The sequence below is a fragment of the Nuphar pumila genome, chromosome 8, assembly GCF_984573655.1.
Source record: "Nuphar pumila chromosome 8, dmNupPumi1.hap1.1, whole genome shotgun sequence".
Lineage (NCBI taxonomy): Eukaryota > Viridiplantae > Streptophyta > Magnoliopsida > Nymphaeales > Nymphaeaceae > Nuphar > Nuphar pumila.
In genome coordinates this window covers 125,018,146-125,041,341 of record NC_143256.1, presented here as the reverse complement: position 1 = coordinate 125,041,341, position 23,196 = coordinate 125,018,146, and the positions used below count along the sequence as shown (strand labels likewise).

At 38.1% G+C, this 23,196-nt stretch overlaps 2 protein-coding genes across 7 annotated transcripts in view; both read left to right on the top strand.

The window, feature by feature from the left end:
- The first annotated feature begins 12,353 nt into the window (after positions 1 to 12,353).
- On the top strand, positions 12,354 to 15,813 carry LOC149830609 (heat stress transcription factor A-2b-like). Of its 4 annotated transcripts, XM_090016641.1 has the most exons (5): positions 13,247 to 13,386; positions 13,507 to 13,760; positions 13,913 to 13,955; positions 14,069 to 14,123; positions 14,985 to 15,813. In XM_090016641.1, the coding sequence occupies exons 3-5, from the start codon at positions 13,939 to 13,941 to the stop codon at positions 15,762 to 15,764; spliced, it is 852 nt and encodes a 283-aa protein (XP_089872767.1). In that variant the 5' UTR covers positions 13,247 to 13,386; positions 13,507 to 13,760; positions 13,913 to 13,938; the 3' UTR covers positions 15,765 to 15,813. The 4 variants fall into 4 exon arrangements, with proteins under 4 accessions (XP_089872765.1, XP_089872764.1, XP_089872767.1 ...); XM_090016640.1 differs by having other exon boundaries at positions 13,507 to 13,955; XM_090016639.1 differs by lacking the exons at positions 13,507 to 13,760; positions 13,913 to 13,955; positions 14,069 to 14,123 and adding an exon at positions 12,354 to 12,683 and having other exon boundaries at positions 13,087 to 13,386.
- Positions 15,814 to 22,745: 6,932 nt separating this feature from the next.
- Positions 22,746 to 23,196, top strand: part of LOC149830607 (uncharacterized) — a 31,802-nt gene continuing 31,351 nt past the window's right edge. For 2 of the 3 annotated variants that reach the window (XM_090016636.1, XM_090016635.1), the window contains exon 1: positions 22,746 to 23,162. In XM_090016636.1, coding sequence (XP_089872762.1) covers positions 22,976 to 23,162 — 187 coding nt within the window. In that variant the 5' untranslated portion in view covers positions 22,746 to 22,975. The remainder of the gene's footprint in view (positions 23,163 to 23,196) is intronic. The other variant, XM_090016637.1, reaches the window with a different exon arrangement.

Here is a 23,196-nt window from a genome sequence, read left to right as displayed (position 1 = left end):
GGAGAGAGAGAAAGGTTACCGACTTACGGACCACGATGACGGCAGAGGAGTGTCGCCGGAAAAAACGACAGAGGGGCGACCAGGCGAGTGCAATGTCAGAGGAGGAGTAGGGTTGGCTGAACTTGGGAGCGGCGGAAGCGGAAAGGCGAGTGCAGCCGGCAGCGGTGCGGAACTGAAGTGAAAAACAAAAAATAAAAAGTGAACAGAAAACTCATGGAAAATTGGCCGATTCAGGCAGGACCGATTCTCTGAATCGGTCATGCCGAATCATTTTGGCCCGAATTAGCCGATTTTTAAAGGGCCGATTCGTGCCCTTGTACCGTATACGATACGAATAGGCCAATTCGGACCGATACTGACAACATTGGTTCACACTAAATGCAGTGTCGTTGCCTGGTGGGCATGCGGCAACCTGCCTGACAGCCATCCATCTTGGCATTTCTCAAGATAGGTGTGGTTTTTATCTTGAAAAATGTTGAGATGGATGGTCAGCAGTAGTGGAGCTGCTTCCTAAGCATGTAGTGTTCGCTGCATAAAAAATGACCTCTTTTTTAACGGAGGCATTTTTTTTATGCAGCGCCCTTGCAGTAAGCCGTTCTGCTGCCACTGACAGTCACCCATCCCAACATAGAGATCATGCCGACCCTTGTGTGAACACTTTTTAAACAGGCCGAGTCGGTCAAAATGATTCGATTCTTTTTTTCCTTTTTTCTGAAAACTGATTCGATTGGGAAATTGATTCTGACAACATTGAAATCATGTAAAGATTTTCTGGCTGTGTTTACGACAGGGGGCTGTCTGGGCTTTGGACATTGCTTGTGAAGCGATGACAGAGACCAATATGGCTTCTCTGGGTACTGTTTGGTAACTGCAAGTCCGAGTGGAATTTGGCAGAGTTCCCCTAACAGCTGATGGAATCAAGGGATTACAATCGTGAATGGGTCGGATGTGGGCCAAGTCATGCTTGACTTGAAAGTTGAAACTGTGTCAAGTGGGTCGGTTACGGTTCTGGATCCAGCTTAGAGCTTACACTGAAATCTCAGGCTTGTTGCCCGCTCCTACTGACGAGGCTTAGGCAACATTTGATTATTGGCCACATTCGATCCAAATCCAAACTGTTTATATCTCTCTCCAAGGGTGTAATCGGGTGGGGTTCGGGTCAGGTCTTAACAGACTCAGATTCTGAATCAAGTCTAAAAGTAAGAGCCAAACCCGACCCAATCTCATTTAAGTTCAAGAATACCTAGAAACGATGGATCCATATGAGTTAACAGGTTCAGGTATGCATTAGGTAGTGTATAATCGGTTTGGTTCTTTAATAGACCCGTTTTGATTTGGGTCTGGATATGACTGAAAATAGTAGACTCATATGGGTTAACAAGTTTGGACAGTATAACGTGTTTGGGTTTCAGTTTGGGTCTTGATGTGATTGGTATTCTAGACCTAATTACTTATCAGTAAATTAATGAAATCAACTATTTATTAAAAGTATATGCTAACAAATATAAAACTTATTAACTATTCTTGATAATGCCAAAATCTGAATATAAAAAGAATGTTTTGATACCAACCAATCATTTCAAGTTGAAACAAAAAATAACAACGATATATCATGTTTAATGAGTTCTTGAGTAATATTCTGGGATTCACTTCAACCTAAACTCAAATTTAACGAGTTCTGAACAGGCTGACTTGGCCAAGTGAACTGGTTCAGGTATGAAGTCGGATAGGGCATGGGTCATTTCAGGTTCGGGTGTAAAGCGGGTTCAGGTACATAATTGAGTCAGAATTGAATCGGAACGGTTTTAAAATATTGAATACCATTTGGGTTCGGGTTCAGGTCTTCATTTACAATACTTAAAACCTGACCTGTTTTCACTACGGGTCTAAATTTTGGACCCAATCCAAACCCATGTGTCCATCAATATTGGTTTGTGTCATATAATCAGTTGGAAACATTGGTTACCCTTACTCAACTGATTGTTATTTGGGCATGTTCGGTAGCAAACTTGTCAGATCTGGGTCAGATCTTGCTAAATATGAATTTGAAATATAAACAGTAGATCTAAGGAGGTATGGTTGATCCAAATCCGAAATACATAAGATAATATTAGATCCAAAAAAATTAGAACACAAAAAAACTATTTACATGTTAAAAAATGCAAGCTGATCGGATTTTGATTCAGATCAACTCTAGATATGACGGGAATGTAGGATCCAGGCAAAGGTGAGACTTACCTGTATACAAGCGTCGATCATCCTTCGTTTGATGGGAAGGTAGGACCTAAGCAAGTTTTTCGATCTCCGTAGCTCAAATCACACCGTCGAGATGCTTAAATATGCATTAAATATCAAAGTGTATTAGTATTCGTTCTTAAAATAATAAAAATCAAAATAAAAGAACAAATGCAAGGGAATGATCTAAAAAATTACCCTTTTCTGACTTGAGGGTCAGTTTAGCTTTTAGGCTCTCTTTTTTAATCTGATAACACATCTGTGCAGGTACGATGGCTGTTGAATCATAGCACCTCCGTGTAGGTATGACAACTTAAAAGAGAAGAGTATGATAGGGTTAGGGCTCGTTCTCGCTATGGCTAGCACTCAGACAGGAGATTTTTAGATGATCAGGTTCTAGGGAGAAGCCTCGATTGATAGTTTTTTGAATGAGACATGGATCACCAGATTTTTCTGATTCAAATTTAGTCCAAATGAGCCAGAGTCTATCCTAAATGGGGATAAGACACATTCGAAAGAGTCATTCTTTCTTCTAAAATGCGCAGAAAGAGAGAGAATGGGTTGAGATTGGATAGGGATAAGTCATGAAACTTATCTCCACATTTGGAGTACTAGACTTTTGTCGTCCACCGACCATATGGCAAAGCTATTTTATCATTCTCAAATCTGGACGGCACTAGGTGTGTCATCCCTAAAGCTAGACAACATTACTTTAATGTCGTCCCATATAGACTGGACAAATGGGAACCAGACAGAACAAAGATGGCAAAATGTTTTGTCAGCCCTGAACAGGGATGACAAAACCTTCTATCATCCCAGAACAGGGATGACGAAGCTAGAGTTGTCCCCAGGCAGGTGTAAAGCTAACTCGTCCTCCGGACATGCAACTACCATATGAGTGAACTTGGGATCATCATTATGCTTTTCTATGATCCGCTCTATGATCTCGGTTACCACCGCAATACTGACAAATCTGATTTTACCATCTTCATATCCAAAAGGTCTTTACTCGATGAGATCCTCTATCGACTTCCACAGGCTCCCCAAAACTCCTCTTGCCTTAGGGCTAAGGGTGTCTGCTACAATGTTTACATTTTCTGGGTGGTAAGCAATCGTGAACTCATAATCTTTTATGAATTTGTTTCATCTTCTCTGCCTTATATTTAACTCTTTTTGCATAAATAGGTAGTTGAGGTTCTTATGGTTTGTATAAACCTCGAACTGCTTATTATACAGGTAATGCCTCAAAATCTTCAAGGCAAAGATCACTGCTACTAATTTTAGGTCATGAGTAGGGTAGTTTCTCACATGAACCTTCAGTTCACAAAATGCATAAACAATGACTTTTTTGTATTGCATCAAAACACACCCCAGGCCAGTACCTGAAGCATTTGTGTACACGATGAAACCACCTTGCCTAGATGGCAAAGTCAACACTAGAGCAGTCGTAAGCTTTTCTTTCAGTGTTTGAAAGCTCTCCTTGCATTTGGTATCCCAAACAAACTTCACTCTCTTACAGAGAAGCTTCGTCATTGGTAATGCAATCTGTGAGAAATCGTAGATAAATTGTTTATAATACCCTGTCAAAACGAGAAAACTCCTAATGCCACTAATATTTTTGGGTTGTTCTCAATTTAGAACTGCGTTCATCTATTAGAATACCAAAATTTTACCTATTAGAATCCAAGAAATTTCAGAAATTCATCCTAAGATTCATAAAAAAATCATTCACCTTAGAAGGATCCATTGAAACTCCATCCTTAGATATGACATGACCCCAAAAACATCACCCAATTGAGACAAAACTCGTACTTAGAGAGCTTCACATATAATTAATATTCTCTAAGAATTCTCATAATGATCTCCAAGTGCTCTTTGTGCTCCTCCTCACTCTCTGAATAGATCAGAATATTATTGATAAAAACAATCACGAACATATTCAAATACAGTTTGAATATCCTATTCATGAGGTCCATGAATGTTGTTGGGGTATTTGTGAGTTCAAAGGGCATAACCACAAACTTGTAATGCATGCATCAAGTCCTGAATGTGTCATAGGGATATCATCATCTTTGATCCTAAGTTGGTGATAGCCCGATCTCAGATCGATCTTGGAAAATACATGTAAACAACCAACAAATCATGTTAAAAATCTTTATCTTAGCAATTATTCCTTTCCTTTAAGGTATAAATTCGGAAGATCAAATCTTAAAATTACAAGTCAGGATTTACCTTAGTCTTTTATGGATGATCAAATAAATCCTTGATCTGCAGCAAAGGGTATTTATTCTTTATCGTGGCTTGGTTCAACATCCTGAAATTGATGCAAAATCACATGAAACTGTTCTTTTTGATAAACAACATCGGTGCTCCCTATGGCGACAGATTTGGTCGAATAAAACCTTTATCTGTCAATTCATGCAATTGCTTTTTGAGCTCCTTGAGCTCCATTGGTATCATCCTATATAGAGTTTTGATATTGGGGTTGTTTCCAGCACCAATTCTATAGCAAAGTTCATTTCTCGCATAGAAAGTAATTCAGGTAGCTCCTTAGAAAAAATATTTTTAAACTTCTTCACGACCACTATATCCTCTAACAGGGTCAGTTTGGGCTCGACCAATGAAACACTTGCAAAGAAGGTCTCACAACCACACTCGACCAGATGTTGAGCCTTTATTGTTGAAAGCAACTTCATATTCTCTATCAATTTACCCGCTTTATATTCGAAGATGAGCTAATTTGGGTGAAAAAAAATGTATCTATCTCCCATGACACTCTATATAAGCATAGTACTCGTGTAACCAATCCATCCTCAAAATCACATCATAATCGATCACATCCAGAATGATCAAGTTGAAAGATAAGTTCTACCCTATAATCAATATTGATAATGCATGAAAATTCATTCATGTTTATTATTAAATTCATGCATTTATGTGTCTTTTATTTTTTTGATGCCCAAGTTTATATTGTTTCTGGTGTCAAGGAGTCATGGTTTGAATTTCGTCCAAATCAGAGTTAAAATGATAAAGTTATAGTTGTTTTATGGTTTTGGATCGAATTTTAAGAAGAACCAGTTCCAGATCCAGCCCAAAATGTCATCTTACAGATCTTGGATCTAACCCACACGTGTCCCAAATCCATTGTGAAAATTTCTAAAATGTCATTCCTCTTAGGCGTCACCTTTGTTTGTATAAATGAGGATATATTTAGGTATTAGTTTGAAATAATTTTAACTTAATTTGATTTTTGGTAAATTTTTTTTAACCTAAAAAGCAAGAGAGGGGTGTGAGATCAATTTTGGCCCTCTCTATAGCACACACCCTCTTCCTTTTTTCCTCTTTCCATTTCACATGAAACCCTCTCTTCCCAACGCCCTCACCTTCTTCTTCTTCTCTATTTTCTTTTCTTTTTCTCCTCCTTCTTCTCTATTTTCTTTTCGACTTTTTTGCAGGATCAACGTGAGAATCAACTTCATAGGGTGTTTGCACACTTCACAAGGCCACAACTTTCTCTCTCCTCAACCCAATCTGTCAGATCAGCCGGTTCGGTACCTCCTTACCTTTTCCTCTCGATCGTAGATCTAGTTTTTTATTTCTATTTTTTTTTATACATTATATTAGTTTAATTAAATTTACTCTTCCAGCATATAGTTTACATTTTTATTTGTGATATTTTTTTTTGATAAATAATAAAAAAAGAGAGAAAGAAACCGACACCTAGAGTTGGCCATCGTCCAACCCTAGACGCCGACTAGATCTAGTTCATTTTATTTTATTAGCTGTATTTTTATTTTGATTTTTGATATTTTCTCTGTTAGTTAAAAGAATAATCCATTTTCTAATCTGTTAATCTTATTAGTTAGAGTTTTTTTTGTAGCAAAATAAATAATTAGAATAGTTGTCGAGTTAAAAAAAATGTTAGTTTTGAATTTCGGTTTTGTTTTCCAATATTGTTTTGTACATATCTGGAGATTTAGGATGTATTTTTCAAATCCATTAATTGGGCTAGGTCTCTGGATGCATCTAGTTTATTTTTGCATATTTTTGTCAGAATTCAAATCCATTTTATAGATTGTCGAACTATTTTCCCGAATGATGTCCAAAAATCTCCTGTTTATCGGTTTTATGTTTTTCAGTTTGTAGTCATCATTTTATGTAACTTTCTATAAAGTTTTTCGATTCCATAAATTGTGTTGGATTTTGTAGTGTGTCACGAACATTTTTACAAAATTTTATTAGGCTTCAATGTCGTTTAATTTTTTGTCTTGTTGTTTTACAAGAATCTATCCATAACAAATGTTTCTCTAAATCGTGTAGGGCAAAATTAGCATTTTTTGCAGTTTTTAAGTATTGTTTTGTGAACTTTTTAGTGGGTGTCGTGTTCTAAAACAGAGGACACTATGTTTTTGTTCAAAAACCAACAAAATCATGTTGTGACCTGTGTCTAGAATCTTTTTATTCTTTTATTTTATATTTAATGCTCTCATTTCTTTATTTTTCACTAACATAGTCGTGTGTAGTTCGTTGTTTTGGTTGTGTGTTTGTGTTTGTGCAGGTGGTTGTTGTGAGCGAGAAGCAAGGTTAGGTGGTTGACATTGAGGTGGATGCACCAAGATTCCTGACACCCACATATAAGGATTGTGGTTCGCGAGCAGAGGCGTTTTGCTTTACATTTTTTTTTTCCTTTTTTTTTTTAGTTAAGTAGGGTCTTAGGCCAATTTTAATTGGGTTGTATTAATTTTTTTTTCTACTCGAACATCTTGTAATAGGTTTTAGTGCTTGTTTGCTACTTTTTTTTTTTAAGGCAATAAAGGTATGATTTTGTGTGAAATACTTAGATTTTGTTCCCGTTCTCTAAGTTCGACCTGACCTTCATCATTAGTGTGAACTGTTTTTTATTATTTGGTGTTCGGTTTGAACAAAAGTTTTATTGAAAATATTCTTTTAAAAATATCATTTATAAAACTTACACCAAATACCTCTACGTCTGACAAGTAATTATGAGCGATGGTCCTATCTCTCAAAGGTGTAACTATCTCTAAAGTATAACTCAAAGTAACAAAAGGTGGATTTAATATAGAAGAAAAATGTGTGGCAACGAAAGAATGTGTTGCTTCTGTGTCGAAAAAAAATCTAACACTATAGCCGATGATAGGGATGATACCTTCAATGATGTTTGCATCCTGCTCCAACTCAGTTGTTGCAATGGCATGGACACAACCAATAACCTTTTTCTGCCCTTGCTATTGGCGTTGCTGCTGAGGCTAACCTCCTGCTACTTGATTCTCTCCATTGAGCATCTTCTGAGGGCACTCCCTGGCAAAATAACACATCTGTCTGCATTGAAGTTATACACTCGTGTCAAGAGAACATGTTTCTTCTGATAGAAATGATGACACTTAGGGCACGATGCTCCCAAATTCTGATGTTGTTGTTTGCCTTTCTTAGTCAGTGGTGTAAACCTCTTCCCGTCGAACTACTTCTGGCCACCCGAGGACTGCCAAGATGAATTCCCTTGGGACTTCTATCCATCTACCCAATCATCATCTAGAAGAGTGGCTACCTCAATGGTCTCGTCTAGTGATCCTGGCCCACATGTATAGACCTTTATTCTCAAGCCTGACTTTAACTCATGGGTGAACTTTATGGCTCAATCTTGATCCTCCGTGTACAGATTAGAGCAAAATCACTCCAAATTATGAAACCTCGTGATATACTCCACCAAAGTCTCAGTCTGCTTCAAGTTGATAAACTTCTACATCTTCTTGTCCCTCGTGTGCTTTGGAAAGTATATGGCATTGAACACCTTTAGGAATTGCGCCCATGTCATTGGTTCATCCTAAAATCTGAATGTATGATTGATCTCCTACAACTTTTTTTTGCGTGTTTCGTAAGCCAATATGTCCCAAAGCCAACCTTTCAGTCTTTCAGGACCTCGAGAACACAAAAGATTTGCTTGATCTCCCTAATCCAATTCTCGACTACCTCGAGGTTTGTCTTCTTCGAGAAAGTAGGTGGGGTCATATCTATAAACTTTTTATAAAATATGCCGCCACCCCCAATGACCTGCCTATCCTAAGCCACCTACTGCAGGTTGGCTCCCATGACCTGCATGGCTTTAACCTACTGTCTTACAACTTCGTCGAGGTTGTTCAGGGTTTCTATTATATCATTGCATCTGTTTGCTTAAGTGATCTAAACAATGCTAGAATGAACTAGGGTGAGTCTCTAATTAAAAACCCATCATGAAATGTCCCTAGTTATGTTTCTAGATTTTTTATTACACACAAGGTTTTTCTGAACTCTTAAAACAATTCAGAAATTACTACTACAAGGCTGGAACATACTTACAGTGATGTCGAATAGCCGAACATGTCGAGAATCATCAAATTATTTTCTAAACTTTAATACCAAAGTTATAATGCCACAAAATTTTATCAAAAATTTTGAAAGATTTTTTTTATTTGCAAACATAGTAAAATAGTAGATTTGAAACTGATTCAAATTTTGGGCTGGTTACAATAACACAACTACACACCACTGGGTTTAAAGAACTTAATTAAAAAAATTAATTCAAAACAATAGTTAATAAATTCTTAGTTTACATGTCTTAACAAAAATCCAACTTAATATAAAATATCCAAAACGAAGATGGATCCCTCGAAAAAGAGAACGATGATGATCTGTCTGACGCTGCCGAGCAACCCGTCATCACACCAACTCATGCATTATTTAAAAAAAGTTAAAGTAGGGATCAAAGTGTATTAATATCCATTCTTAAAATAATAAAATTCAAAATAAATGAACGAATCCCAGAGAATGATCTGAAATTTCACTTTTTTCGAGCTCGAGGGTTCGTTTAACTTTTAGGCTCTTATTAAATCTAATAGCACCTCCACGCAGGTAAGTTGGTTGTTGAATCACTTCAACGTCAGCTCTCTGTAGGTATGACAACTTTAAAGAGAAGAGTATAGGAGATTTTCATATGATCAAGTTTTAGAAGGAGGCCCTTATTTATAGTTTTCTGAATGAGATACGGATCATCAGATTTTTTTGATTTGGATCCAATCCAAATGGGTCAAAGTATATCCCAAAATGAGGATAAGATTCATCCAAAAGATTCATTCTTTCTTCAAAAATGTTCAGAAAGGGAGAGAATTGGTTGGAACTGGATAGAGATAAGCTATCAAGCTTATCTCTATATTCTGAGGGATGACAAGTCTTTTTTCCATCCATTGACCATACGACAAAACTATTTTGTTATCCCCAAATCTAGATGGCATTAGGTGTGTCATCCCCAAAGCTAGACGACATTACTTTAACGTGGTTTCATATAAACGGGACACATGAAAACCAGACAACAAGAATGACAACCTTTTGCCATCCCAAAACAAGGACAACCAAGCTAGGGTCATCCCCTAGGGTGGGACAACCAAACCATGGTTGTCACTAGGGTGAGACAGCCAAGCTAGGGCCATCCTCAAGGTGGGACGGTCGAACCGTTATGCCATCCTAAGCACCAACGACAAACAATTTTGCCATCCAAGACACTTGGGATATGACCCTACAGGAAAGATGAATTGGATACAAGGTTAAGACAGGGAAGTCAGGGTGGATGGGTGCCATCTCAAAAGCAGGATGAGAACTTGGGGTGCCATCATAAGAGCAGGATGACAACTTGGGAGGTTATTTTAGGAGTAGAATGATAACTTGGAGTGCCATGACAAAAACAACTTAGGGTGCCATCACAAGAGTAGGATGGCGACTTAAAGTATCATCCTAAGAGCAGGATGGAAATTAAGATGCCATCCCCAAAGTAGGATGGTACCTATGGGTAGGGGTGGCAAAATTTGACACGACCCGCCAACCCGACCTGCCAACACGCTTCTTAGCCGGGTTTGGCTTAAACGGGTTTGTGTCGTAAACGGGTCGACTCGCCTAACCCGTTTATTAAACGGGTCGGATTCGTGTTAGGGGTATGCCAACCCGTCAACCCGTCTAACCCATTTAATAAACGGGTTAGGCGGGCGAGTCAACCCGTTTACACGAACCCGTCAACCCGCAACCCGCAACCCGTTTATATATATATATATATATATATATATATATATATATATATATATATATATATATATATATATATATATATATATATATATATATGTATATACATTAAGTTATTAACTTATCTAACCCTAACCCTGACTCCTAACTTTACAAGCCGCAACCGCAGAGCCTGAGACCTCTCCCGTTGTTTTGGTCGAGCCCCGACTGAAGCTTGCTCTTCTTCCTCTCTCTCTCTCTCCTCACATTTCTCTCGTCTTCCTCTCCTTGAGATGGACAAGAACCAGTCGTCTCCTTCCTAAAAAAACCCTAACCTTAAGAAGTCCATTCATCGATCCCTCGGTGGGGAAGCAGGTTCTTTTCTAGAATATTTACCACATATGAAAAAATTTTGTCTGCATTTATCACGATTTTCAATCGGCCTTGTGCTTATTGATTTCGCTGGTTTCCTACTCGATTTGAGATGGAATTAACCAGAGTTTTTGTGGTTTTGGGTGCCGATTGCTGATCAGAGATAGGGTTTTCTCTTGCAGTTGCTGATATTCTGTTATGGAAGCAATGAAATGTCTGCATTGCAGTCCTCGTGGCGGCTTCGGCCTTCTGGCTGCTCTTCGACATAGCCGCATACAACTTCTTGTCATTCGTCGTGAACGCTCTACTTCTTCTCATCCCGATCCTCTTCTTCCGGGGGAAATCTGTTTCTCTTCTCAACAGGTGGAGGTTTTCTTCTTTTCTGTTTCTCTTTTTGGATTTGGATTTCTTCCTTTATTCTGAATAGGAACTGGTCTCTTTGTTCTATTCAGACCCCTTCCGCCTCTTCTGAATCTTGAATTATTGAAAGATCAGGTCTATGTTATCGGTTTGACCCGTTTAATAAACTGGTCGCCGTGTAGTGTAATCGGGTCATGTCGACCCGACCCGACCCGACCCGTTTATTAAACGAGTTAACCGTGTTGTGTCGGGTTACCCGTTTAATAAATGGGTCGGGTTTGTGTTTGCCACAGCAGACCCGTTTAATAAACGGGTCAGGTTCATGTTGAGGTTTGTTGACCCGCAGACACTACCCGCCAACCCGACCCGATTGCCACCCCTACCTATGGGTGCCATCCCAAACAAACCTCATAGAGTATGTGCAAAGGGAGACAAAAGAGAGGTAGGGATGGCCCTGTTTGTGTCATCCCTAAGGAAGGGATGACAAAGTCAGGGTTGTCCAATATCAAGATGATAGAATTGGTTTTGCCATCCTGACTAGGAGAGATAGAGGCGGCAAAACCTTTTCTGTTGTCCACGACATGGAGAGGGGGGGGGGAGCGAACAGGCGACAACAACCTGTGTCCTCCCATGGTCATAATGGGTGGACTTTTTAGGGTTTTTGCATATTCTAAAAATTTGAGTATCTACATACTAATCCAAAAGTAATGCAATTAAAGGATCCATATTCGGAAATAACATGTTGAACTCGGTTAATCATGTCCGATCCGTTTGCGCCCTAGTGTTGGGTGAACCATGATAGATCGGATACCTGATCCGTTGACAGACCAGCGGCTTAAAAAAACAGAAAAAACCAAAAGATCAAGCTCCAACCATGTAAATGCTGTAAATTGCAAATATTGGTTGCATTTGGCATTAAAGCCAATGATAAGGGTATTTTATCGGAAAACCTTTAAACTTTTCAACGTGGCAGCTAATAACTCATGGACTTTGCTTTACAGCTGTCATCTGTTCAATATAGATTATTTTTTCTTTCTTAATAAGTACTGTGACTTTGAGGTAAACCCAAAAGTCAAGTTCAACGCCAGGACTGCCAGATTTACATACGTTGGGTTAACATGATATCTTTTGTTCAGAAGACACGCGTCTAGAATTGTTTGCTTGATTTTTAGGTGTTTATGCGTATCATCCACCACTATTTTAGTAGTGCTTTGGTGACCCCTTAGGAAAACTCATGCAGCAGTGACCAAGGAAAATTTCCAGAAGGTTCTTCCGAAGGTGCATCCATCCAAAATTATCTCCATTGAAAGTCTAGAACCTTCCTTCACCAAGCCATTTCATCCCTCCATGCCTCGCCCTTCCATCCTGGTTCATTTTTCTTAACCAGAAGGTTTTCTTCTTACCATAAAAAAAACCGTTTTCTCTCACTAGAAACTCCCCTTTTTGCCTTGGTTTCAACCCATACCCATCATAGGAGAGGCACCCATAGCTTCATTTCTCTCAATACTTTTCTTAACCAGAACATCTTGTCCGTTACCATCAAAAAATCGGTCGTCTCTCTAGAAATTGCCTTTCCTGTCATCATTTCATTCCATACCCTTAAAGTCAGGCACGTGTAGATTCATTTCTCACAGTATGGCCCATTAATCTCTCTCTCTCTGGTGAAGATTGTAAGTTTTCTTTCATCTTTTTTGGTTTCCCGTTTTGTTTTGTTTTTCACTTTCTCTCTCTAACCGATTGATTTCTTTGCTTCTCCTTGTTTTCTTTGTAAACATTGAAACTCCTTTATTCGTCTTTTTTGGGTGTCGACTGTTTCATTTCCTCTCTCTCTCTAGCCTCTTTGCTCTTGGCAGAAGGCATACGTTCTTTCGTATATATTCTGGGTTTCTCTCTCTAACCTACACAAAATTATACTAACGGCATCGGGATTTTCAGCAATTTTGGGCTCTTTTTTTCTTTTTGGCTCAATCCAGCGTCTCTCTCTAACCCGCTATTCCGTGTTTAGCACTTCTGCTTTTGTGCAAAGACTGAGAGCAGTTTCTTTGATCATTTTTTTTGTGGGGAATCATGAAGCCATATGATCCTTCAGTCACTTCAGTGAAGGAGGAGATAAATCAAGAGGCACTATCTTCCTCCGACCCCAATTTATTCCATCCTCTCCCGTTGCAGGGTCTGCATGACCCGAGCCCACCTCCATTTCTGAACAAAACTTATGACATGGTGAACGACCCCAGTACGGACGAGCTGGTCTCGTGGTCCGCAACGGGGAACAGCTTCATTGTTTGGGACTCTCACAGGTTTTCCATGGAATTGCTGCCCAGATTCTTCAAACACAACAACTTCTCCAGTTTTGTTAGGCAGCTCAACACATATGTAAGTAATCTCAATGTTGGATTCCGAGTATTTTTTTCCTAGGATTTTAGTTTCCATATGGATATTTTTGGACGATGAGTCTCAATGTTGTTTTGGTGGATTCCTTATTTGGTGTTACAGAGTATAGGTTTTTGAAACCAGCAAGATTCGGCAAGTAGAATTATTTTTAAGTCAAGAATTTGGCCGGGAAGTAATTGGGAAAAATGAAGAAATTGGTTTAACTTCCCGGAGCATGATTCTTGGAAAAAAAGTGGTAGAAAATTTGAAGATTAAAGCACCAGTATTGAAGCAGAAGAGACCCACCAAGTGTTTGATTAGAAGCACCAAAGTTCGGTTTTGATGCGTTCAGCAACTTACTTTTTGATTACCACTTGGTAGATGGCAGTTTTTTGTGGACTCTTTTGTATTTGTTGATTTTTATGTTTTCTTGTTTCCCCGTTTTTTTGTCGTTCTCCACAATTTCCGTTGGCCCCCTTCCTAACCTCAGAAAATGAGAGCATTAAGTGTTCTTTTGTTTTTTTGGCAGTATTTGCATCAAATACGTGGGATTTTATGATGCCATGTAACAGGTTGTGATCTCTATGTTTTGTCAGAAAAAAGAGAAAAAAAGCCCGCATTTACATTTTTTGCCCTTTATATGCCTAGTCAAGAATAACCTCTTTCTGTTCTATTTTCCTATTAGGATGGTGGACTCACGTCAGATCAAAGAAACGAGATTGGTTGAAGCCACCAACATGGTGATATAATTGATATGCTTATTGCTTGTTATATGTGATCATGCTTATGCAAATATGGCCCCAACTTAAACTGGGGTGAAAACTCACTCTTGGAAACATAGGTTTTGAACCTTAAATGGAATAGAGAGGGTATGATTATGGTTAGTTTAGGTTAAATATCAACCAACTATCTGCTCCAAACTTCCCAAATGTGAGAAATCAATAATCTATGGTAGCTTTTGGTCTTCCAATCATTTTCAGATTAGTGAAATTAAAAAACTAGTGTATCTTTACTGAGCTCTTCTATTTTGAAGGCAACCATTTATAGAATTTTTTACTTTAACAAATAAATGGTATAAAACTGAATTTAAGGAATGACACTTTTATGACATGGGAAAATCTTGAGGGATGTCACGCGGACACGATTAAAATAGTGTGAGACCCATCGTTTTCGCATAATTTCCCATCAAGAACAGTATATACGATGACAAACACGACAGTAAAATGAACTATTGAAGTATCCTTGTGAAACTGGAGGGATTTCAACTGTTCTGGTGTTTTAAGGATATACCACTGAACTCCAGACCATTCTATTTGGAATTCTTGTCTTTTCTCATACAAAACCTTCCCCTCAGGAGTTCATAGGACAAACTAAGAATTTCTTTATGTTAAAAAGGATTCTCTCTCTCTCTCTCTCTCTCTCTCTCTCTCTCTCTCTCTCTCTCTCTCTCTCTCTCCCTCCCTCTCTCTCGTGTCAGTTTTTTAATGATTTGAAGCTTATACTGCACTTGTTTAGATTACTTTGTGATTCCCTGGCTGCTTTTAGGTTTCTTTCTTGCAGCTTTACTCATCTGAAAACTGGGTACTGCATTTGTCTCTCAGGGTTTCAGAAAGGTTGACCCAGACAGATGGGAGTTTGCAAATGAAGGGTTTCTTAGAGGGCAGAAGCATCTACTAATCAACATGAAGAGGAGGACGCCACCTTCCCAGATAGTTCATCAGCAAGGAGTTGGGGCATGTGTTGAAGTTGGGCATTTTGGTTTGGAAGGAGAGATCGACATGCTGAAGAGGGACAAGGCTGTGTTGGTGGCAGAGCTGGTTAAACTGAGGCAACAGCAGCAGAACACCAGAGAGCATCTTCGAGCCATGGAGGAGAGGCTCCAGGGAACAGAGCAAAAGCAGCAGCAGATGATGACCTTCTTGGCTAGAGCAATGCAGAACCCCACCTTTGTAATGCAGATGTTGCAGCAGAATGAGAAAAGAAAGGAACTTGAAGAAGCTATTAGCAAGAAGAGGAGAAGGCCTATTGAGGGGAGGCCAGAAGAGGATGAAGAAAAGGGTCTGAATGATGCATTTACAGGATTTGAAGGGCAGGAAGAAGTTGAAATAGGGATGGTTTCTGGTGGTATCGAAGATGGGTATGAGTTTGATTTGTCTGAGTTAGAGAGACTTGAAACTGAGTTGAACGATGAGATCACAAGGAAATTTGAAGAGGAAGTGGATGTTGAGGAAGGGAGCTCTGGCTTGGACTTTTTTTACGAGCTGTGGAGTGCGAACGTGAAGATTGAAGAGCAATCTATTGTTTGTGGTGAGGGAAGCAGTCATTCCGATGTGAAACTGTTGACAGAAAAACTGGGTTTCTTGGGTTCCAGCCCCAAGTGACGTTTTGTAGTTCCAAATTTCACGAACGCGAGGCAAGTTTCATCTGTTTTTTTTTGTTATGACGAAGAGCATCTCTCTCTCTCTCTCCTGAATATTTTGGAGTTTGCTGCCATTGAAGTGTGGATTTGTTTGTTCATAGGCATTCTCAAACTGGGTTTTGGATCAAATTATGTTGTAAATCACTATTGATGGTGATTTTCAATTGTTTTGCACCGGACGCCAAATCCCTAAGAGGCATTAGGCCCTTATATCCACCAAGATAGGTGGTGGATATTGAAAATCATTCACTGGTGATTTTCAATGTCACATGTGAAGGATCGTGATTGTGGGGTCGACAGAGGATTAGAGATAGGGTTGATTATATACCCCTTTCTTCAAAGGGGGTTTGTCTCACGCACAATCGTATAAAGTGAGTAAGCTTTCTTCCTATTTATAGAAGAAGGGCGGTTGAGAATTTACCTCTTTTTTTGGGTAGCTGTCATCAAATATATTGTTTCACTTGAAACTTATCTAAATAAAATCCTCAGTCGGGGGTAAAGGCGGTTTCAGGGCTCTTCTCTTTCTTTGACGGATGAGATTATCTGTGAAACATGATCACGGTTATCAACATCTATCAATGCAGGATTTAGCCTCTCACTATTGCAGTGTTTTACTTTTATTAATATTTTTTGAATGAGTTATATTTTAAGTTTCTCATATGTCTTTATTAAACATATTTTAATTTCATAGAGGGATACATGTTTTGAGAATATTTTATTTGATATATCATTTGTTAAAGCAATCAGCTACTTTACCATTATATATTTACTTTTTGAATGATCTCTCTTTATAAGAGAGATTGCAGCCTAATTATCATAATAAATTTGGGCTAACCAATTGGTTATTTACTTCTTGAAATCATTAATGAAGAGGCTTATTCAAACGATAAGTTTATAGTCTTTTTTAAATATTAAAATATTTTTTTTTTACTGCTTGACAATGTAACCAACTAGGATTATTCTAATAGCGACTAACGAGGTCAACAACAAAACTGATATTAAACTTAGTGTATAGCATAACATATATCAAGCTTTCAACATCATGAGCATAAAAGACGTTTAATTTTTCATGTTTCACCTGGACTATCATTTTTACTCAACTTTACACCTTTTATCATCGGTGTTCTAACTGACTTACAATCACTCATTTTAAATTTTTTGAGTATATGATTTAAATACCTTTCATGACTCAAAGCTTAAAAGTTTAGAGTTTCTATCTCGAGTGATTTTAATTTCAAGAACATACGGTGTCTTTCTCATGTCTTTCATTTCGAACTGATAATTTAACAATGACTTAGTTTTGACAATCATAACATTGTCATTTCTAGTTAGAAAAATGTCATCCATATATAACAAGAGAATAACAAATTTACTTTCACTTTTTCAGACATAAACAAGTAGTTAAATTTATTTGCCATAAACCCCAATGACGTAATAGCTTTAAGAAACTTGAAGTACCACTGACGTGATGATTGCTTGAGTCTGTATATGATTTTTTTTTTACCTATATACTTTATCTTCTTTCGCTTTTATTATATAATTTTTAGGTTGCTCCATAAAAATGATTTTCTTAAGCTCATTATTAAGAAAGATGATTTTAACATCCATTTGATGTAGATCTAGGTCGTAGTGAGCTACTATCCCAAGAATTATCTTTATCGAGACGAATTTTACAACAAGTGAATATGTGTCAACATAATCTAATCTTTTTTTTCTGAAAAAAAACCTTAGCAACTAATATTGCTTTAAATTTATCAATGCTACCATCGAACTTGAATTTCTTTTTTAATATTCATTTACATTTGATGACTTTCTTTTTATCAGGTAAATCAGTCAATTTTCTGATTTGTTTTTTCTTAATAGACTCAATTTTCTCTTGCATGTTTTTTACCCAATCTGTTGACTCACGTGAGTTTATTGCCTCATCATATGACAGGTTATCTAGTATGTTATTCATGTCTAAAGTATAACACATTTCTTTTGATAGATAGGCATAATAGTCATCTAAGTAAGACCAAAGGAGTTCTAGACCTTTTGTGTTCAACCTGAGATTGTTGAGAAGAATGAGTTATTTCATAAGGTTTGTCGTTACTTATAGGTTCTTGCATGTCATCAGAATTATACTGTAGATCAAGAGGATCGTCTTCATTTATTTCTGAAATAACTTCTTCCATGTTTTGATCTTTCAAAAATATTATATTTCTACTTTTCATTAAACCCTTACTTGGGTGGTAAAATCTATAACGTTTAGATTCTTTGAAATATCTAATAAAAATACACTTTATAGATCTGGTATCAAGTTTATTTCTTGATTGCTCTATAATTTTTATATGAACTACATGATCATATCTACGAAGATGACTTAGACTAGGTTTTTTTTCTTTTCAAGACTCACAGGGGGTTGAAATAATAACTTTACATGAAACTCTGCTTAAAATATATGTTATCGTATGTATTGCTTCTTATCAAAATTCTTTGGATAACGAAGAGTTAAATAATATGCATCTAACCATATCAAGAAGAGTCATATTAAATCTTTCAGCCATGTATGAAGAAATTGAGTTTGATAAAAGTCATGGACATGAAAATTAAGTCAATTGAAAAAAACAGGTCTAAGAATTGATTGATTTACCTTAAGAAAGGAAAGTCATCGGGTGTAGGGGTGGCAAAACCTGACCTGACCCGACCTGCCAACCCGCCTCTTAGGCGGGTTCGGGTTTGGCTTAAACTATCCTGTTTAATAAATGGGTTGACCTGCCTAACCCTTTTATTAAACGGGTCGGTTCGTGTTAGGGGTATGCCAACCCAACTAACCCGTTTAATAAACGGGTTAGGCGGGTGGGTCAACCTGTTTACCCGAACCCAACCCGCCAACCCGACCCAACCCATTTATTAAACGGGTTAATCGGGTCGTGTCGGGTTACCCGTTTAATAAATGTGTCGGTTCGTGTTTGCCACAGCCGACCTGTTTAATAAATGGGTTGGGTTCGTGTTGAGGTATGCTGACCCGCCAATCCGACTCGATTGCCATTAAAGAAAAAATTAAAGTCCAATGATAGCATTGATAAATTTAAAGCAAGATTAGTTGTTAAGTTTTTTTTTAGAAAGAAGGATTAAATTATTTTGATAATGTTGATAATCATGATCATATTTCACGAAGAATCTCTTTCATCAAAAAGAGAGGAGGGCCCACTCTTTAATTAGTGGGTAAAATTGCCAGTGAATGAAATCGCCCTGGTTGAGGGTCTTATCTAGAAAGATCTCTTCATTCTCGATATGCTCCAAGTAAAACATTGTATCTAATGGATGGAGTAAACGGCTACCCAAAAAAGGTAAATTATTAATAGCCCTTCTTCTATATATAGGAGCATACTTTACTGACATGATATAATTGTGGGTGAGATAAACTCTCTTTAAAGAAAGTCATGTATAATAAAACCTATCTCAAATCCTCTGTCAACCCCACGATCACGAGAATCTATAGGTTGTAATAAACGCACAAGATTGATAGAAACATCATAATGTAACTCACTTATGAGAGGATTGGCTTTGCAATCTGCTATCAAGCAATGGGCATACAACTAAATAACACAAAAACTGATTTTTTTTTTATCAAAGCGACCAATAGGTTGGATTCCATTCATTCAAACGTGCGAGGGGTAAGATGGTTGTGTATAAAAAAGCATGAGGGTGGAAAGCAAGTAGAAAATACCATAAAAATATATAAGAATTCATATTGTATGCAGCATCACTTCATGGTGGGCATGCAGCGTCCTGTTTGACAGCCACCCATCTTGGCATTCTTTGAGATGGGTGTGGACTTGGCATTGTGTGGTAACAATCTCGAAATATTGAGATGGATGGTCATTAGCAGTGGAGATGCATGCTAAGCATTCAGTGCCATTGCATAAAAAACGACCTCAAAAGATCATAGAACTTGTATCCTATTGTTAAAATGAATTTTAAGACTTTTGATAAGAACACTCAGCCGTATCATACCAGCTGGCACCTCCAACTGAAGGGCCAAATAGCACCTTACCTATCTCATAGTTAAGTGCATGGGGTCATCGACTTAATAATAGATGTCAAAGGGGAAATTGTTTATTATATGTGTAGTTTTTATCGTTAGTGTAAATTTTGTAATAAAAAACCCAACTTTTTAATATGAGAAATGCATTCAAGATTTAATTTAAGAAGCTTTTAATATTATGGTTTTCACACATACAAATATTAAAAAACTATAACAACTTGAGAACGTATCAAGATTAGGGGTGTCAATGGGTCAAGTTTGTCCCGCATTCCACCAGTACCAAATCTTATAGGGTCAGGGTTTGGTGATAAATAAGAAAGTTTGAATAGAAATCGGGGTGAACCCGAAGGGTCCAATTAATATATGGAGCTGGGTATGATTTGTGAACTTTCATACCAGGCCCAACCTTAGTTTCGACTAAAATTTACAATGTAGAAAAAGATAAAAAATGAAATTTTATTCGTTTTCATGTAATCCTTATAGAATCTGGGTACAGTTTCTCGGGTCTGATTGGATCAGGATCTGAACCTGATATCAGCATATCAAATCAGGTTTGAGTCTGGTTTCAACCCTACCCGTTGGCACTCCTAATCAAGATGAGCTCTCTCATATTGTTTTTTTTTTACACAAGCTTGTTTAAAATGTCGATGAGCGGAAATGATTGAGGTGCAGTTTTTGGATAAGTTAAAGCGATCTAAGTTTTTTAGCCCAATTAGTTTCTGAATCTTTATGGCCAGTGACTCGAATTCTTAAAAGATGTGAACTTTAGGATTTTTCTTGATCTCGCTTAAGGATGAGTTTATCCAATGTCCAACCAAATTCGATTACTTTTAGTTGCATATGGTAAGGGGATATGGATATGGTTTTGATTTTTTACTACCTAGTCTGACAAATATCTGAATTTGATGGATATCTGAATCCATTTACATATAAAAAGTACATTGGGTACGAGTTTTTGGCTATCCAAGTCCATTTAACCAACATTCAATTATTCAAATATGGTATTGGCCACATCAGATCTGAATCCAAACCGTTTAAATCCCTAACGTCTAAATCTCACCGGGTAAATGCATTCAACACGGTTTGCTAATTGGACCTTGGATTATGCTTTTCAGATGTTAAAACATGATTTTTTGGGTCATCAAAATTTGTTAGATTGTGAGCTTTTCATCTTCCAAGCCTTTGAAAATCTACTTACATGTTGCAGTCACATGATTCAAAACCTCATTTCTTACTAAACAAATTATATAGATCGCTTATGTAAGGGTTCGATCTATTATAAAAATGACCAAAATATAAAAAAACTGTAATTAGTTTCATACCTTTATTAGTACCAAATATCTACCCGATATTTTAATAAGAAAAAACTTGGCTACACTATAGAGTGCCATACTTTCTAAAAAAAACTCATTAAGTGCAAGCTTCATTTTATCAGTCACACTCTATAGATGCATTCAACATGGTTAGGTTAGTATTTGATGCAAATGTTTGCATTTACAAACTCAACTAGATCATACACATACAGTTGCAGGCTGTTTTGATCCAATCTAACTTCATAGACAGATTCAACATGACTTTTTACCTAAAATCATGATTTTAAGTGTGGTAAAAAGTATTTCACGTTATGGAATTCTTCAGGGGCAGTTCAAGGATTTGAAAACACTTTGTGCTTTGGAACCATCAAAATCTACTACTATTGACTGCAGGGTACAGCATAGGGATGGCAGTAGATCGGGGCGGGAGAAAGGGTCTCCACCCTCGCATGGGTTTTGATTTTAACCTCCATCCTTGTTTCATGTCCTCCATCCCCGGTCCAAACGGGGCGAGACCCGGTTTCCCTTCAGTCCACTGCCATCTCTAAAGAAGGATCAAGGATGAGGACAGGGTAGGGTTGGGGAAAGAGTAAGTCCATCCCCGCACACGTTTTGATTTTAACCTTTATTCTCGTTTCATGTCCTCTATCCCCAGTCCAAATGGTGCGAGGCAGGGTGGGCTCGTTTTCCCTCGGTCCACTGCCATCCTTAGTGTAACAGGTAATCAGGGGCGTCCCGAACGTCGGACTTTGGGTGCAGCAAAAGCTAAATGCGGATTGAATGATCTTTCTAATTTGGCCTGTCCATGTTCTGATAGGGGTCCTGCTTGGACTCCTCCTGTAATATTTTTTTTCTTTGATTTCAATTTAATAAACAGGTAGAGTCAGCCTAACCACAAACTTTCTCTGTCTGAAAAAAAAAACTTTTGAAGCCTTCCCAAGTCATGCCTATGTCGTAATAAGATGTCTAAGTGTTCATTTTCACTAAATAAAACATGCAAACACATCTACGATGTTAAGACTAAAAATAAATATAGAATTGACAAAAAAAAAGTGGTGTTGGCTCATCTCATTTGTTTGAAACATCTTGTAAATGTCACAAAGTTGACAGGACATCACAAATTTGAAACCCACTAGCGGCATCCCTTGCCGCAAGGTCGAAACTGGGTATACTTTTAAGTTTATAGGGAAGACCTTAAGGGTTTTACCATCCAGAGGCCAGCCAATGTGCAGTCGATGATGTTTTTTTTTTAAATATTAATAGGACATAATTCATCCATTAGGAAACACAAATTGGATTGAGTGGTTCCAATGTAAAAACTGTTATTTTTTAATCGCAAAATCTTAATGTATTTAAGACCATTGATCTTTGAAGCTCCTTAAAGGCTTAAACACTACACAAAGCTTGTTTGTTGACTAAACACTCCAGGTAGATCGGATTGCTCACCCAAAAAAAAGAAAAAGGAAAAAAGATGGCTTCTATTCGAGGGTACGGTGCAGTCGCATGTAGCCAATAATGTCCCATTTAATAATATCACAATCATTTTATTTGCAATTTTCGTAAATTTCCTTTTTCTCCTTCTCTCGTCAGCTTCCTCGTCGTCCTACTGAAGCAATCGATCGGAAGGAAGAGAACGAAGAAGCGAAGACTCAAAACCCTAAAAATCTCTCTCTCGCTTTGATCCCTCGTTTCTTCTTCTTCTTCTCTGTGCATTTCTAGGGTTTAGCGTTTTCTGGTGCGGATGAGTCTCGGGAACTCGCGGCGGAGGAGGATCTGCGAACCCTAGCTTCCTTCAGTCGGAGAGAATCGGGTTCCGGAGAGGGAAAGGGCATGGGAGGCGTCCCGTCCACTCCCAGGAGGGCCGCGCGGCTGCGGAACGACTCGGAGCGACTCCTCGGCGTCTTCATCGGAGAGAAACCGGTCCCGCTTTCGTCCGATTTCTGGCAAGAGCTGCTCCAGCTTCCCTTGGCCGTCCCGTGGTCGCAGGACAGGGTCTTTAATGCCTGCCACTCTCTAGGTCAGTTGTCCATCTCAGCCCCCCCCCCCCCCCC

Excerpts from the sequence above, each read along its gene's own strand:
- LOC149830609 (XM_090016638.1), top strand. The coding sequence starts at position 13,081 with ATGAAGCCATATGATCCTTCAGTCACTTCAGTGAAGGAGGAGATAAAT. Across the intron at positions 13,387-14,984 it reads TTAGGCAGCTCAACACATAT|GGTTTCAGAAAGGTTGACCC; the intron begins GTAAGTAATCTC and ends TTTGTCTCTCAG.